This window comes from Seriola aureovittata, chromosome 9 (genome assembly GCF_021018895.1).
Source record: "Seriola aureovittata isolate HTS-2021-v1 ecotype China chromosome 9, ASM2101889v1, whole genome shotgun sequence".
NCBI classification, from domain to species: domain Eukaryota; kingdom Metazoa; phylum Chordata; class Actinopteri; order Carangiformes; family Carangidae; genus Seriola; species Seriola aureovittata.
The window spans coordinates 649,769-665,752 of NC_079372.1; the positions used below are offsets into that span (position 1 = coordinate 649,769).

The 15,984-nt window shown below is 40.1% G+C and overlaps 2 protein-coding genes across 3 annotated transcripts; both read right to left on the reverse strand.

The window, feature by feature from the left end:
- Positions 1 to 1,187: 1,187 nt before the first annotated feature.
- Positions 1,188 to 10,328, reverse strand: LOC130175526 (serine hydroxymethyltransferase, mitochondrial-like). Of its 2 annotated transcripts, XR_008828747.1 has the most exons (13): positions 10,210 to 10,328; positions 9,010 to 9,204; positions 7,607 to 7,686; positions 6,895 to 7,095; positions 5,784 to 5,865; positions 5,548 to 5,670; positions 5,177 to 5,316; positions 4,777 to 4,939; positions 4,526 to 4,625; positions 4,027 to 4,182; positions 3,555 to 3,662; positions 3,123 to 3,314; positions 1,188 to 1,922 (listed from the first exon to the last, which is right to left on the reverse strand). XR_008828747.1 is itself a non-coding variant. In XM_056386069.1 (12 exons), exons 1-12 carry the CDS (start codon positions 10,240 to 10,242, stop codon positions 3,187 to 3,189), a joined length of 1,509 nt encoding a protein of 502 aa, XP_056242044.1. In that variant the 5' UTR covers positions 10,243 to 10,327; the 3' UTR covers positions 1,188 to 3,186. The 2 variants fall into 2 exon arrangements, 1 of the variants encoding a protein (XP_056242044.1); XM_056386069.1 differs by having other exon boundaries at positions 1,188 to 3,314; positions 10,210 to 10,327.
- Positions 10,329 to 10,468: 140 nt separating this feature from the next.
- On the reverse strand, positions 10,469 to 15,984 carry LOC130175527 (neurexophilin-2-like). Its single transcript, XM_056386070.1, has 2 exons — positions 15,639 to 15,984; positions 10,469 to 11,675 (listed from the first exon to the last, which is right to left on the reverse strand). Exons 1-2 carry the CDS (start codon positions 15,693 to 15,695, stop codon positions 10,833 to 10,835), a joined length of 900 nt encoding a protein of 299 aa, XP_056242045.1. The 5' UTR covers positions 15,696 to 15,984; the 3' UTR covers positions 10,469 to 10,832.

Here is a 15,984-nt window from a genome sequence, read left to right on the forward strand (position 1 = left end):
CTGTCTCTCCATGCTGCAGAAACAAGCACACACAGTGCATACGGGCTGAGAATGAAAGACAGTGATGTGGTGAATCAGGTTAAAACTTTTAACACCTATTTGTTAAAAAGAGATGCAGGTGAAGAGGAAAAAAGTGGTTCTAAAGATTTTAAAGTCACAACATCTCAATCGCAAACACTGTTTTCATATTCAACTCTGCTTCTTCCATTCCTGCTTCATTCTTTTGAAGATGATACTGAGCACAGAACAAAGCACTGATTAAAGATACCCTGAATATATTGTAAATGGAGTATTGTTAAAATGACTGTAATATAAATGTGTGGGAGACCAAAGGCTGTGTCAGTCCCTGACTTCAGACTGGATAGCATACAGTATGTTGTCCTGATTTCTGAAACTATTCCCTCTGTCGTATTAAATATCAACATACACTATTTGTCCTTCCCTTCTTTCCTGCTGTATTAACTGCCTCAGTAACTCCCACACTCCTTCTGAAGGATAAATTAAACAAACTCTTAAATTCTTACAGGATCTCTCAGCTTTGTTCAGTGAAGGTGAGACTCCTTTCATCCTCTTAAGAAACCCCAGACCTCTCCTTCGGCTCTCTGTGCTCTGAGCCCATATTCATCTCAGCGTCTCTTGTATTTTCCTCCTTGCAATGCGACAAAAAGACAGAATAAAGACAGAATAAAGACAGAATAAGAATAACAAAGATAAAAAAGAAAAAACATCCTCCTTTTGAACACCACAGGGATTGTTGCGGAAATTAGGATAGGGCTAGTGACCTAGAATGATGGAACATGAGGGATCCAATGCTTTCCCTAAAGGATATTTAAAAGCCTTAAAATTCACACACACACACACACACACACACAGCCACACACACACACACACATACTGCGTCAAAGCAGTTGTCGGGTCATGAGAAACAGGAACAGAGATGAGTCGTTATTTGTATTGTGATGCTGCGTGTGTGTGTGTGTGTGTGTGTGTGTGTGTGTGTGTGTGTGTCTTTTGATGACAGAGCTGAGAGCTTCCCTGATCTTTGACCTGTGATTCAGCCGGGCCACTCTCTGTGGACGGGACACATTCCTGTCGCAGAGGCTCAAGCAAAAAAGTAAAAAGTTGAAAGACAGATTAAAAAAAAAAAGAGGAGGATGCAAATAAGACTGACACTAAACAAAAGCCCATTCAGTTCTTTTTTTGGCCATTTTTGCCTTTATTCTGACAGGACAGTGAGAGATAGACAGGAAAGTCAGGGGATGACATGCAGCAAAGGGCTGAGGGTTGGTCTGGAGCCCATGGCTGCTGAGGTTAGGACTAAGCCTTTGTGATTCGCTCCACCAGGGGAGCCACCAAGGCGCCATCATTCAGCTCTTTAATGAAATAAATATTAAGCGCTCCAATAGGCTCCAGCAGCTGCTTCATGTTGCACGGCTCGTTTATAAAGCACTTTATGTCCCAGAGGAAACGTTCCTCTTAGAACAAGAAATAAACTCATCAAAATAAAACAATAGCAAACATTGTAATTACAACCCAGAGTGAGAGCAAGAGGAAGCTAGCTCTGTTTATCTGTATAAAGAGCAGACTGAGCGGGAGAGGATGCGTTTAAATAAACAGAAATGGAAGTTCTGAAGGATTTGTGAGGACAGTGAAGAACTCTGGAGCTACATAATCTTCTCATCTTCTCCTGTATATGTCTGTGTATATTAGCATAATGTGGGGCAACAGGGTGACATAAAGACACAGTATCATAAAAATAAAAATAGTTTAGCTGGAAGTAGGAACCTCTGCCAACAGCTGAGTGAAGGTGCTCCTGGTTGAAGAGAAGATTTTTTTTCAGGGTGTGAATCTTTGGCTCCAACTATCTTCCTGTCCGATCTCTGTCTCTGTCCAGAGCTGATTTTCTTCTTCTGGACTGTTCCCTGAAGACGACAGTGAGAGGAAATGACCGGAGGAAATGCCAGCAGCTTAACACGGATCAGTGTTTATTTAATCTGAAGAGCCTCTTCCCTCCTTTCACTGTAAACATAAATCATCTGCCTCCCTATCAAATGTTACACAGCAGCAGGCTTTCATCCCACAGCCAGACCAACGCAAGTGACAAGAGAGCCTCTGAAAGGAAAGTCATCAAACATTCAGGATGGCTTTTTATTACACTGAAGAAGATCTACTGTATTTACAAGAGCAAATCAAAGTGAAGCTATGGGTGATTTTTGGTTTGTAGTTTTGTGGGTGTGAACTGAGCGTGTGTTCACTTCCCAACACAGCTACTGTGAGTTTCCCAGGGCCTAACGTTGATAAGAGCTTGGGGACAAAAAACCAATTACCTAAAATCACTTGTGGTCTGTCTATCAAGTGAAAACTGCAGCAGCTACAGATGATGTACACTACTGTGTAACATTTTTTTATTAAATCTTTTTTGTTTTTAATGAATTAAATCTTTATGGAAATGATCAGTATTATTGACCTGGTCATCTCTTGCCTGCACGAAACCAATCCTTTTCCATATCTAAAAGGTTCAAACATAATTTCCCAAAGTGGCTGATGAGAATTTTGCCCCCTACTCTAATAAGTTGCCAAAGTGTAACGAGTTGTTCTGCTGAATGAGATCATTTATTTAAACCTGCTGATGTGATAACCTGCTGCAATTTAACATCATCTCATTATTGTGACGTCACTTCATCAGGAGCACAAGACACTGAGGTAACACTAATTTACTGTAAGTCTCCTTATTTCACATTTATAAGCTGTTAATGAACACTTAACAAATGATTTATAACATGATATAATGTAGCAGTAGGTAAGGACACATTTAAGTGTTTTACTATATATCATTCATTAGCTTTTTATACACCAGCCTCCATTCATTGAGTTATAGTTGTTGACAAATTATTTAACCACTATATATATATATATATATATATATATATATATATATATATATATATATATGTAACCGCTATATCTGCTTATTGCTATATCATAATATGTTATACATAAAATAATGGGACCACTTGTAATAAGTTATTACATTATTATTACACATTAGCATTATTGTTACAGCCATTAGAAAATAATAAACATGTGATACTGAAATTATATGAGTCAACACTTGATCAAACCTTTCTCTTTTGATCTGACGTGGTGTTTTTATGACTAGCCTAGATACATGTGTCTGTGCTGTTGTCAGTGGTCAGTGAATCCTGGCATGGGGAAGGGCCTGGAGAAGAGCTCCACCCGCTGGCGGAGCTCTGTGACGCGTGACACTGTCTCTGGGTCCTCCAGAAGGAAGGACTTGAAGCTGGCCAGGTTTCCTGTTGGGAGACAAGTGAAGTATTGTGAAGGTGTCCTCAGTATGTGAGGGACTGTACAAAAAGTATTGGGGACGGGAGCGCTTGTTAAGATAGAAGATTAGATTTTTCTTTTCATTTGGTGCACATCATCATGTCATTATCAAGCGTTCAGGTGTTCTACAAACAATATGTCACCACTCCACGGTTCTCTCTGATAAATGAAAAGTTTAGACACAATAAAGAAACTTTGTCTTCTCTCACCAGTCTTCTTCTTCACATCCAGTGCGATCTGGATCCCTTCATCAATAAATTCCACAACTTTCTCAAAGTCTGCCTCGCTGAACTGTCTGGAGGTCAGAGCCGGGGTTCCTGTGGAAAAGTGACAACAGATAAAATCAAGGTAAGAATATGAAAAAGATATGACAAGATTAGCTCCATCACGATTGATAAAGTTGATAAAGAGGGTTAAGACTGGTGCGGCTGAGAGAGACATGCTGACAGACTGACTGACAGGCCAACGGACACACAGACAATAACAGACAGACGAAAGCAAACAGAGACACATCACAAAGACAGGCCCGCAGAGAGAAGAAAGGATTCACTATCATACGGGTAGGAAGACTGACTGGTTGACAGATTCCGCCCAAACAACCTCCACTCCTGCAGCTCTTCACCAAGAATAATCCCTTTACCAGCCCGTCCTGCTCAAACTCTTATGTTTTTATTAGTCTACCAAGCCGGAGTCCTCCTGGAGTCAGGGCGCTCTTGTCTCCGGGGCAGGTGTTCTTGTTGGCAGTGATGGACACCAGCTCCAGGACCCTCTCCGCCCGAGCCCCGTCGATCCCGCGAGGTCGAAGGTCAACCAAGACCAGGTGATTGTCCGTTCCACCTGAGAGAGAGAGGAGAGATTAAAAATTAATGATTAGGATAAAACTAAATTGTGTTGCGTTTAGGGGTAAGTGTGTCTAGCAGAGAGATAAATTTCCATTTCCATTCAATCTACTGTCAAGTGAAGGTTAAATGAACTTTTCCACAGTCATAGGAACAGAATGCAAATGAGGTTGGAGTGAATAAAAAAGTGATCCAAAAGTGACTGAATCAAGAGATGCAATATTAGTACTAATTCCATAGTCAGTGAGAAAAGATAAACATAAAAAGATAAACAAAGAGCTTATGTAAATGCATGTTTTTTTATACAAGAACAAAAATGTATGAAGCAGTTGCCTCTGTACCTGACACCAGGGTGTAGCCTCTCCTCAGCAGAGCGTTAGCCATGGCCTTGGCGTTCAGCAGCACTTGAGTGATATACTGTTTGAACATGAGAGTGGAAGCCTGCCGAGATAGAAATTATTCGTCGGTTCATATTAAGACACTCCAGATGACAACTAGGACGTGTGATTTATACATGAGCTACTGAACGCTGAAGCTGAGTTTCCTATATTCTGCTGAGAATGATTTTCTCTCTGATTTGAAGTATCTGGACCTGTTTGAGGGCGACGGCCACCCCAGCAATGGCGTGATTGTGAGGGCCTCCCTGAAGTGAAGGGAACACAGCAAAGTTCACCCTGTCCTGGAGGTCATAGGTCACCTCCAGACCTTTCTTATCCACAGACCGCACACCTTTCCGGTAGAAGATCAGACCAGCCCTGCAGAGTGGAGACAGAAAGAGAGCCTCAGCCTGACATGTCTCTTGAAGTTTTTTATTCAGATAGCGAAGCAAGAGACAGACAGGAAAATCAGGGAGAGAGAGAGAGGGGGTGACATGCAGTAAAGGGCCATGAGTCAGATTTGAAGTAAATCTTAACAACCTGACCTGACCTGAGTTGACACTTGTCCTGTTATAAATTATTTTTAAAAATCACACACAGCATCCTGGCACTCACCTTGCTCCACGTAGGGACTTATGGGTAGTGGAGGTGACCAGGTCGGCGTGTTGGAAAGGAGAGGGAACAGCTCCTGCTGCCACCAGGCCGCTGATATGAGCCATGTCTGCCAGCAGGTAGGCGTTCAGCTCCACACACAGCTGAAATACACAGTCACACACACTAAGTGATAAAACTCATTCCCATGTTCAGGCTTTTAAAACATTGTACTTCATTCTTTTTGTGTTCCCTAATTTTATTGTTGTTATATTTTTCTGCTCTTAATTTGGGAATTTAACAAACTGCTTTTTAATTGTTGGTTTTACTACTTGTACCGCTGCTACTTTAGAAAACAAGATGGTGCACAGGATAATCGTTGATGTAAGAAGTACCTTCTTCATGCGAGCGTAGTTGATGAGGCGAGCGTAGGCACTGGTCCCTGCGATGATGAGTCTGGGTCTAAAGAGTCGGGCCGTGCTCTCCAGCCGGTCATAATCTATCAGACCTGTTTTAGGCTGAGATGATACAAGGGGCAGGTGATGGAGGGAAGAGTTTTACAGTCTGATATCTTTTCAGCTGGAGCATGTTTTTCTTCTATTAACAAAAAGTCAAACAAATGATTACTCACATCCAGTTTATAAGGCATTGATTCAAAGTAGATGGAGGTGGCTGAGATTCTCTTGGCATCTGTCATGTAGCCGTGGGTAAGGCTGAAATGTCATGGAATAGAAATAAATAGATTCATAATTCAGTGTGCATCAGATCATCAGAACAGCAGGTGAGGGTCTTCTGCAGCATTGTGAACGTGTTCTGACCTCTGTAGCTCCTGATTTCTTTTCTGACAGTTTATTTACATGATCAAATATAGTAAAAATAATTTCTATGAAACTGACCTTCCTCTCATCTACTGCTCATCTTTAGTGACTGTAGCTTGTACCTGAATGTGTCTGCTCATGCAAAGACTAAATCTTCTTTATATGATATTGTTATATGTCTTTTGAAAATGCTCTTTCATGTTGTTGTCTTTAGCTTCTGGGTGCATTGTTCTGCTATTTTTATATATGAAATATACTATGTCTTCAATGCATATTTGTATAAATGTTGACCTTCCATCAGATAAGTTTTACATGGTGTTAGTCATGCAGTATAAAACTTGGTCTGCATTCATAAAGTGAACTCTCACTACAGCCTTAATATATTTTGAGTGTTTGTTTTCATTTCCCAAGGTTCTATTACTGTAGTTAAAGCATTTCAAATATATTTCTTTGAAAGAGGGAGGGATAATGTGACAACTCCCGACTGTGTGACTAACAGTTTGTCATTTACATTAATGCATTTTGACGTTAAGTCCGAAAACAACATCCAGTTTCATGTGGAAAATATCTCAAACCTTTTCATTTCATTGTAGCAACTAATAATGTATTAACTGTTAGACATTTAATAAAGTGTCCAGTTAAATGAACCAGGTCTATTTAATAATTCATTGTTTTGAATTCTCAGTAATAGCATACGATCACATTATCATTACCTAGCAATTACTACTTATTTTATTTTTATAGAATCATTTACAAGATACTATTAGTTATTAAGTCACTTTTTATTAGATTTTTGATCAATTTATTAGTTATTTCCATTACCTTTTGAAAAAAACTGTTGTTGCAACATCACTTTCTACACTGACAACAAACGAGAGAATCCAGAAGGTTGACACTTATGAAAACGATAATATGTTCACTCACTGTCCTCCGTCGGGCAGATCCAGGCCCATGATGCGGTCATGAGGCCTCAGTACAGCTGTGTAGGCTGCAAAGTTGGCGGGGGAGCCGGAGTATGGCTGGACGTTGACACCCCACAAATCTGGGTCCAGACCAAAGGCAGCAAGCGCTCGTTTCTGACACAGCAGCTCGATCTGGTCCACGATCTCTGCACCTCCATAGTACCTGAGATAAACAAGAGGCCACCATTAAGATTTGATAGGAAAAATGCTGAAAAATCCCTGTGTGTTTTGAATATTCTGCTTCACAGTCACCTTCCATTGTATTTTATCACATTGTTATATGTTGTCTATGATTTTGCATGGTTTCATATTGTATTGTATTGTATCATATTGTATAATTTTGTGCTGTATTATATTGTATCAGATCATTTTTTATGATATTGTATCGTATTGTATTGTATCGTTTCATATTGTATTGTATCATATCATATTTTATTGTATCATTTCGTATTGTATTGTATTGTTTCGTATTGTATTGTGCCATTTTGTATTGTATAGTATTAAATCTTATCGTTTCATATGGTCTTATTATATTGAATTGCATCTAGTCCCAAGCCCGCTTCACTGACATTTTAAAAATGAAATTCTGTGATTTTCAAAAGCTCCAAATTTCTTGTTCACAATCTTAAATCACATGCACTATAACTTGAAAAGCGCATTATCCATGTAGTTACCTTTGTCCCGGGTATCCCTCAGAGTATTTGTTGTTCAGACATGAGCCCTGGGCCTCAAGCGCTGCACGGCTGCAGAAGTTCTGACAGGACAAACAAGCACAGTGTCAAGATCCAGAGCCACACACTGTGCATTTTTTATCAAGCTTATATATTCAGAACACTGTCACCATCCAAATATAACCTTTATTTACCTGGAGAAGGGTGACTGAACACTACTGCTCTTTTTCAGCAAGACCCAGCGACACAGTGCAACCACACTCTCCAATTATAAAGACAGTAAGACAAGTAGAAGGATAATCAAAGCAATTGAAATCAGTTAGATTTATTGCATAAATCTTGCAAAAGGTTTATAATAGTTTGTCTGGGAGCTGCAAAAGGAGCTTTTTTAAAAAATATTAAAGTATAGTCAAATTAAAGAAAGAATCTAACTGATACTGAATCCTGTGGGGTTCAGCACAGCTTCAAATCTCACAAAGACACTTGAGAGTCAGAGGACAGATGGAGCTGCAGAGAAGGAAATGAATGTAAATGAATAATTTTCCTGTCTCACTTCTGCACATATTCTCTCTCTCTCTCTCTCTCTCTCTCTCTCTCTCTCTCTCTCTCCTCTCTCTCTCTCTCTCTACAGCCACCTCCTCTGCCTTGGTATTAAACTAAACCTGTCGCTGTTCAGGGATCCCTCAATCATTCCAGTGGGATTTAAAACCAGTCCCAGATGTGACATAAAACTCTCTCTATGACATTTCAAAACACTATCTCAACACAACACAAACACACACACATCCACAATCGCCCCTTCTCCTCTGTCTCAACTTAAAATGAGGAGATCAATGGCAGAAATCAGTGAGGAAACCTAATGGGATCATTTGACTGTGTTCCTGGAGAAAAAACAGGGGCTCTCTCCTGGGAGTCAGTGGTGACTGACTGACAGCACATGAAGATGAAAATCTTTCAGATGTCATTGTGACTGATAGTGTTGTGGATTCATAATTGCTGGAGAATAAAAGAATGAACGCTCCCTTCTTTTCCTACAGCTTCTACTAGATGAAATCAGTGACTTTCAAGGGGGAAAATGAAAAGGAAATCTCACTGAAGAAAACAGTTCAATTCCAGAAACTACAGCTCTGGTGAAGAATTAGTGAAACTTCCAATCATTATTTTAAATCAGCAAAATAACCAAAGGGACCCAGAGTCTCCAATATTGTCTCATTACTCACAATCACTCTTCACCCTCTGTTCAACTGTCAGTTCCGTGATTTAAAAAAGGAATCTTATCAATAGTTAGTACTAAATAGTAAGTAACAAACAGTAAAAGAAAATCAGAAAACAGTCCATGAAATACAAAACATATCCACTGTACTACTTCTGTCCATCCTATTTTTTAAAAGAGATTTGGATCTCACCTCTGATGCTATGAGCTCCAGCCCCCGACACTGCCGGTCCTTCTCCTGCTGGAGGAGGATCCACATCTCTGGGTCATCCTGGGCCAGACTTTCCTGTCCCGACCACCCACGGGTACTGCTGAGGCCTCGCCTGCACGACTCCACAGTGATCTGGCGACCTTGGCCCAAACATCCTGAAACCCTGTGGAAGAAGGGCTGCAGCACGGGGTGGTGGATAATGGCACAAGAATGACAAGAATCATCAAAGTCAATGACTAAATATCCACTTCTTAAATAATGGTTTTAAAACTCTTCTCTGTCACTGAAAATAATGTACGACCCTGGAGAGATGCTGCTCTACAAAGTTAATTAAACCTAAACGAGGATACAAATGCTAAGTCACAGGAGCCGGTGCAACTCTCCATTGTGCTAGAGTTGAAAAGTTTCCGAGGGATTCAGTTTTGTTGTTGTTGTCCAAGATTGCTCCTTTGGTGTCTTTTGAAAACCTCATGAAAAGTAAGCCTGTGCAAAAACGCTTTCATCACTCAAAATACATTGCACCGGGGGTTTGGAAACAAGGGAGTTAGAATAATGTGTCTTTTGATGTTCTAAACAATCCATTAAATGAAAGGCAGAGAACAACCAAACGTGTTATTCAGCAGAGCGGTTATGGAAAACCTTGGACATGAAAAGTGTAATGTGGGCTGGCCAGGCACACAAGTGACTTGGTTATCAGGGCCTTGTTTGTTGAAGGCAGCATGTAGCTGCATGATAGTTACATAACTATGTGCTACTTTGGCCTAATACACAGATTACTGTTCAAGCATAAAAATATATTGAAGCAAGTCTCCTTTCATCTTTTGTGTTCATTATGTTTTCTAAGCCTTGACCATATTAAGTCTTATATAAAGCGCAGACTGTACAGTCAATTTTCCTCCAACAACAAAAATTATTCTGGGACAAACAGTAACTCTCTTTTCTCTTTCAACAACCTGAGATCATCACAGTTCTCAGACAAACACGGTGACACTTATGCAACTGGACTGACAAACCAGACATGTCCATCAGGGGGGAGGTAACCTGGGGTGACAAGACTGACCTAGTTTTCAGAAATGTGTAATTTAGTCACAACTGCTATTAGGAGCAGAAGAAAATAAATGATATGTGCATGTATTCTTAAAAAGCTCTAAAATAAATACACTGTTAAAGAAATGTACTCACCTGTAATGTGTGGCGTAATGACAGAGTAAGCATGTCTGTGACAGCAGAGGCCCGGAACAACCAAAACTCTCAGGGTGCAAAGGGTGAAAGTAAAATCAGTACTGGACGGGAGCGTAGGACATGTGACTACAGCTGTTTGTCATCTGGTTCACGTCTTTGAAGTAGAAATATCTAATCAATCATTGCTACTGTGCAATGAACAAGCGCTCTTCAAGTCAGTTCATGCTTCCAGAACTACAGATGATTCTTTCCCTAGAGATGAATCTATTTTGTTTTATTAATGAGTCAAGAAGTCACATCTTTCACATAGTAAGTAACTAGTTTCGGTTTAAAGTCTTCACATTAATAATTAATACATATTCAGAAAACAAAATTCACAATACACAAAGTGATATGATGAATCAGTCAGACTGGGTGAGTGTAGTTTCAGACAACAACAAAGCTCACGTTCTGCTATCAACACATTATCATACGTCTCACTGACATGTTGAAAATGAGTTTTTAGCGGCGTATAAAAACAGTCAACCTCAAACCCATTTTTGAAAAACTGAACTCATGATTTTGAAGGATGTGTGAAAAGTCAGAAATGGTTTGATGTCTCAGTTTCAGCCTTGCAGAATCTGTCAACCAAAGTGCTGCTGGTTCTGCTCTGTCTGGAAGTTGTGGTCTGGACAGATTTTCTGCACCAGCCTGTAATCGGTGCTGGTGAAGGCGATGAAGATGCATATAACCTTAAAGGGTTTGGCACAGATCCAGGCTGCCTGGGACTGGGTGTTTTCTGAGTAGCAGGTCTGCCCCGGGTCATACATGCAGGGTTTGGTCTTCTTGGACCGGTTGGTTTTCTGGTATTCAATCCGGCAGTTAAGTTCGGTCACCATCGTCATGTCCTGCTGCTGCTTCTGCTGGTCAGGGGGGGGGGGACTGGTCGACTGAGGGGGGCTCTGGAAGTGAGACATCACATCCGGAACCAGGACTGAGTTTTTGGTGTGAGTGCTCTGAGTCAGAGGATCCAGAACTTCCCATTCTACAGCTTTGGAGGGCGGGACGATGCTGACAGATATGTTCCCCAGACGGGAGGAGTTGTGCCGGAAGTAGACGCTGAAAGTCCCGTTGATGTGGTCAACGATTTTCCCCGTCACCAGGAGGCTGAACTTCATTGTTTTCACGTTGAAGTAAAAATCACCCCAGCCCAGGATCTTCTTGGCCTTTGGGGATGTTTTAGCAGGAGGTTTGGATTTGGGAGCAGGGCGGTACACGTACTGATCCAAAGCTTGGGAGAAGTTCTGTGGCCAACCGTACGGGCCGAGCGAACCGTAAGCAGGTGTTTTGTGTTTGGTGGAGATTATCTGTAAATCTTTGGAGATATGTTTAACCTTCAGTGCAGCTCCCACAGCGTCTCCTCTTCCTCCTTCCTCCTCCCTCCATTGTGGGTTCTGTAAGTAAAAGGGCCTGGCTGTTTCTTGGACCTGCACAGAGCAAAACATAAATGACTATAAAATTTTGTTGTCTCATTTAGAGTCGATTCAACTAAATCACAAAAAAACAACTTTTCCAGGTTTTGAGATCCTGTTATAACAGATAAGAACACGATTTGTTTGTGATACTCACAGTACTGAACAATTATATGTCAAAAATATTAAACTTTATTTCTGGAAACTGCATCTTTGTTATTGTCATTGTGAACAGTTTTCATTGGAACTCCCACCCATCAAAAGTAACAGTAGCTCTGTTTCAGCACAACAAACCAAATTCTGATATTTCCCTCAGAGATCTGAAAACTCTTTGCATGGCCAGATATAACTAGAGGTAAGTGATTAAATGTGTTTTTCGGATGAACCAGCCCCTAAATTCACAGAATAAAAGGAAATGTATTCCGTGTTTTGACTTGGGAAAAGCTCAGGAAACCATGTCAGTGGCTCGACATTGCTAAGAAGTGACAGTCAATGTTTGTATCTGTACAGTTAACCTTTTAAGAACCTCTCTTTTTATGATCCAAAATAAACAGTTTGCTCCATTTAATTTCGACAGTGAAAGTGTGTTACTGTATAAGTAACAAACGGACCTATAGAGTAAATGTTTTCCATTGAAAGATATTGTAGGCTCACATTTTTTCTGAAGCTGAAGTTGACATGACTGAGTTACACAAATCAAACAGGCTTCTTCCAGAGTTTCAGTCTTTTTAGTATAAAAATCCCTTTTTGTGTTAGTGTCCCTCCACTGCAGCAGCACAGAAACACTGTCTATAGAAATACAAAAACCACATTTTGTTGTAAAAAGACTTTGACTCTGGCTGACAAGTTGATTTGACTAAAAAGATTTCTCGGTCATTTAAGGTTCCAGGAAGACAAAAGAAAACTACAATTCCTTTCCATTAATCTCTGACATGTTTCTCTGGCAAGACTGTAACTCTGAGACCAACATCATACTCATATCGTTTTTAATAGGTCTATCATATCAATATTAGCACCATACTATTAAAAGTGACAGGATAGACTGGAGAGAGAAAGATCTTTAGACCACTAGGACAACCGCAAATGAAGGACAGTTTAATTTTAGCTTTAATACAAGGCAGCAGATAATCGATTCAAATAATTATGCTTTGATGTGTCAGATCATCTGAAATAGGACAACAACTTGAAATTGATTGTGATCAATACTGTAGGTCAGCTCCTTCAGGCAAGGACTACAGAAAGGAACATGCACACACCCACACACAAAGTCACATTCATACTACCATTAACACATTTTAATTATGGCAGTCCTCCCTCATACTCACCTTCCTTAGTATAAACACTTTTCAGTGCGACCTTGATGATGAACTGCATCTATGGGTTTACTAATCCATATGCTTAGCAGAGAGGGCACATAGTCAACACACAAGTCACTGTTGAAAATATGAAAATGGTAAAATTGTGCATCTTTTCCATATTGAGCCTCTTCTCTGCTGAACATCTCAGCCGTCTCAAAGAGACTAAAAATCCCTTTTCTCTCTTCGTCCTCCCCTTGAATATTCCAGTTTCCATTCTAAAGTTGGTTTGGATTAGATACTTGAAATTAATACTGTATTAAGGTTCCACCTGGATTCACCTTGTCAAGTTATCACTACATCTGTTTCATCATTGCATTTGCCCATCTCCATTCACATCCCCCTCCATTCTGTGACTGTCCCTGACATGTTTGTTGGAACACTGTATGAAGGTATCTGGAACAAACAGTAGCCTAGAAAACCCACTTCTCTTACAGATATGGGTAAACAGCTTGCAGATTATGTGCAAAACTTTAGCAGCGCAAAATCTGAACAAACTGCCTACTAAATATTAGAATATCATTTATTCTTCCAATCAATACAGAATATGGAGGGACAACCTCCTGATGCATTTATAGAAAGTGCAGCATTTATCGTAGCTAATTGCTCAAAATGTTGAACCCTTTGAGAAATAGTAGTTGTTTTTGCCATAGAAGTATCAGTCATAGTTTGGATTTCATTAGCGCACACAAAAGAGAAGACATCAGTTACATACAGAAACATGGTTAATTCCACCTGACTGTTCCACTCAGTTAAAAAATAGCACTACACAGAAAATAAAAAAGAAGTGCGGCTGTGGAAATTAAGTGCTTGTTCAGATTGATGAAGCAGCCACCTACTGTTTCAAATCCCAATAAATCCAGTCATTAGCGAGGATGTTTATGTGACTGATATCTCACAGTAGTAGTGCAGCAATGTGATGTGTTTGAATATAGCAAATGTACAGACACAAAATGTCAACAAAAATCAGTGAATTAAAAGTAAAAAATAATTGGATCACCTCACTATGTCAGGTGAATCCAGGTTTCTGACTTTATTTTCTTAATTCATTCATTAAAAACATTTAATTTTCAATTGTGGGAAACTGGTTTTTATGCTTTTAGAGAACTCAGACATGAAATGTGCAAAAAAGTTCTGCTCACTTGTTGTTTAAGACTTCATTTCTGTTTCATCATAATGTGTCGAAGCCAGATGGAGGTTGAGGGTGATTCTCCCCCAGGTTTCTGAATAAACAGCTCCCACTATATCATTATTTCTCACCAACAAGTGGGATTCACATCACCCTTAACCACGCCAGCCCTGTGTGCCAATCTCTGCCTCTTCCTGTAACCAAGTGAGCTCCAGCTGTGCCTATTGTTACTGAGCCTAAATCTCCAACTGTGTGCTGTTCTCACCCACCCTAATTGGAGCTCACTGTGTGACAGCCGTGTCATTGGCTCTGTGTCAAGATGCCAGCACAGTGACTGCAACTGAGCAACAGCGTTGGAGTGGAAGCAAGCAGAACAACACCTGTGCAAAAGCACCTGCACAGGAAAAAACTGAGAAAACTGAGAGCTGTAATTGCATTTTCGAGGACAGAGAGTACATTCTTGCCATTGGCTAAAAAGACACTTAATGCATCAGTTTTTCAGACTTAACAAAAAAATGAAGTGACAGTGTTTCTTTAGCCCAAGGGGGATAAAAACTTTTTCAAACAGACAGAGACTGAACAATCATTTAGTTCAAGTAATAAAGTACAAAACGAGGTGTCTTTGAGGTTTCACCTGGCAGCTTCAACGTTAAAGGTACAGATGTTGCAAATGGCTGCTCATGCAGAACAGTTAAGAAAGTTCAATTAAAGACAGGAGAGCAGATTAAATTACAATTATGTCTGAAAGAGAATTACAGACTAGAGTGAGAGTGGAAGAGTGGAACAAATTAAAATTTTGAGGACGGTACATATTCATTTTGGCTGAATTTCACAATCTGTTAGAAAAGTCAATTTTGATCAAGACTTTCTCAGATCATGAGATGCAAGCATTCAATTCTGAGTCTGTCTGTAGAAAACAGAAAAAAAGACCAGTGCCACGTTTGTGCCTAAAAGAATAAAACAGGGTATTTCAAACTTTTCAATGGAAGATTTTGAAGATGTAAATCTCAGAAAAAAACAAGAAGTCAGTAAAATTCTTACTGGAGTCAAACCTGAGCACAAATCATTTGACTTCTCACTTCTGTCTACTACTCCAAATGTTACATGTAGTTGTCTATTATCCTTTAATTAACGACCAGAAAGCTGTGGATGAATAATTTGAGCCTACATTTGTTTATTTTTGTAACAAAAGAATTGAAAATCTTGATTCTCATACACAGGACCAACACATCCTTCCATCAAGAAAAAAAACTAAACAGTTGAAAAAAGCAAAGCAAAACAAGACCACTGCCTGATTGTGCAACAATGCTGCAATATGATGAACAGTAGCAGAACCAAAACATGTGGGAATTTGAAATGAATTATTTGACAACAGCACAGATAAGTAGATCTGCAGAAAATGAAGCCTCCCGCTGCCACTGCAACAATAGCTGATGTTAACAGTGAGCACAGAAGCCCAGTAGCAGAGCAGAGATGATCACTGATTATACTCACCGCTGAAGGGAGAAGCCAAAGACAGGTGATGGCAAAGTTCAAACACAGCGCCTTCATTTTGCAGCTGCAGCAGCAACGTTACTCCATCCAGAGATTCAGATTGTTTGAGAGGCAAACTGCCCGAGAGAATAAAGGTGATTTACTGAGTTAAAGGCTTCACTCACTTCAAAAGTAGAGAGGACATTCCGCAGTGAGAGACTGAAAAACCCCCAAGATCTGGAGTGAATACTCAGCTCAGTGCTCCTTCTCCCTCCCACCATCTCTCTCTCTCTCTCCATCTTTTTTCCCTCTCTCAATCCTTCAACACACACATACACATACACACACACCACACCACACCACACAC

Excerpts from the sequence above, each read along its gene's own strand:
- LOC130175526 (XM_056386069.1), bottom strand. The coding sequence starts at position 10,242 with ATGCTTACTCTGTCATTACGCCACACATTACAG. Across the intron at positions 4,940-5,176 it reads AAGTCCCTACGTGGAGCAAG|GGCTGGTCTGATCTTCTACC; the intron begins GTGAGTGCCAGG and ends TCCACTCTGCAG. Across the intron at positions 4,626-4,776 it reads TGGCCGTCGCCCTCAAACAG|GCTTCCACTCTCATGTTCAA; the intron begins GTCCAGATACTT and ends CTATCTCGGCAG.
- LOC130175527 (XM_056386070.1), bottom strand. The coding sequence starts at position 15,695 with ATGAAGGCGCTGTGTTTGAACTTTGCCATCACCTGTCTTTGGCTTCTC. Across the intron at positions 11,676-15,638 it reads TTTGGCTTCTCCCTTCAGCG|GTCCAAGAAACAGCCAGGCC; the intron begins GTGAGTATAATC and ends TGCTCTGTGCAG.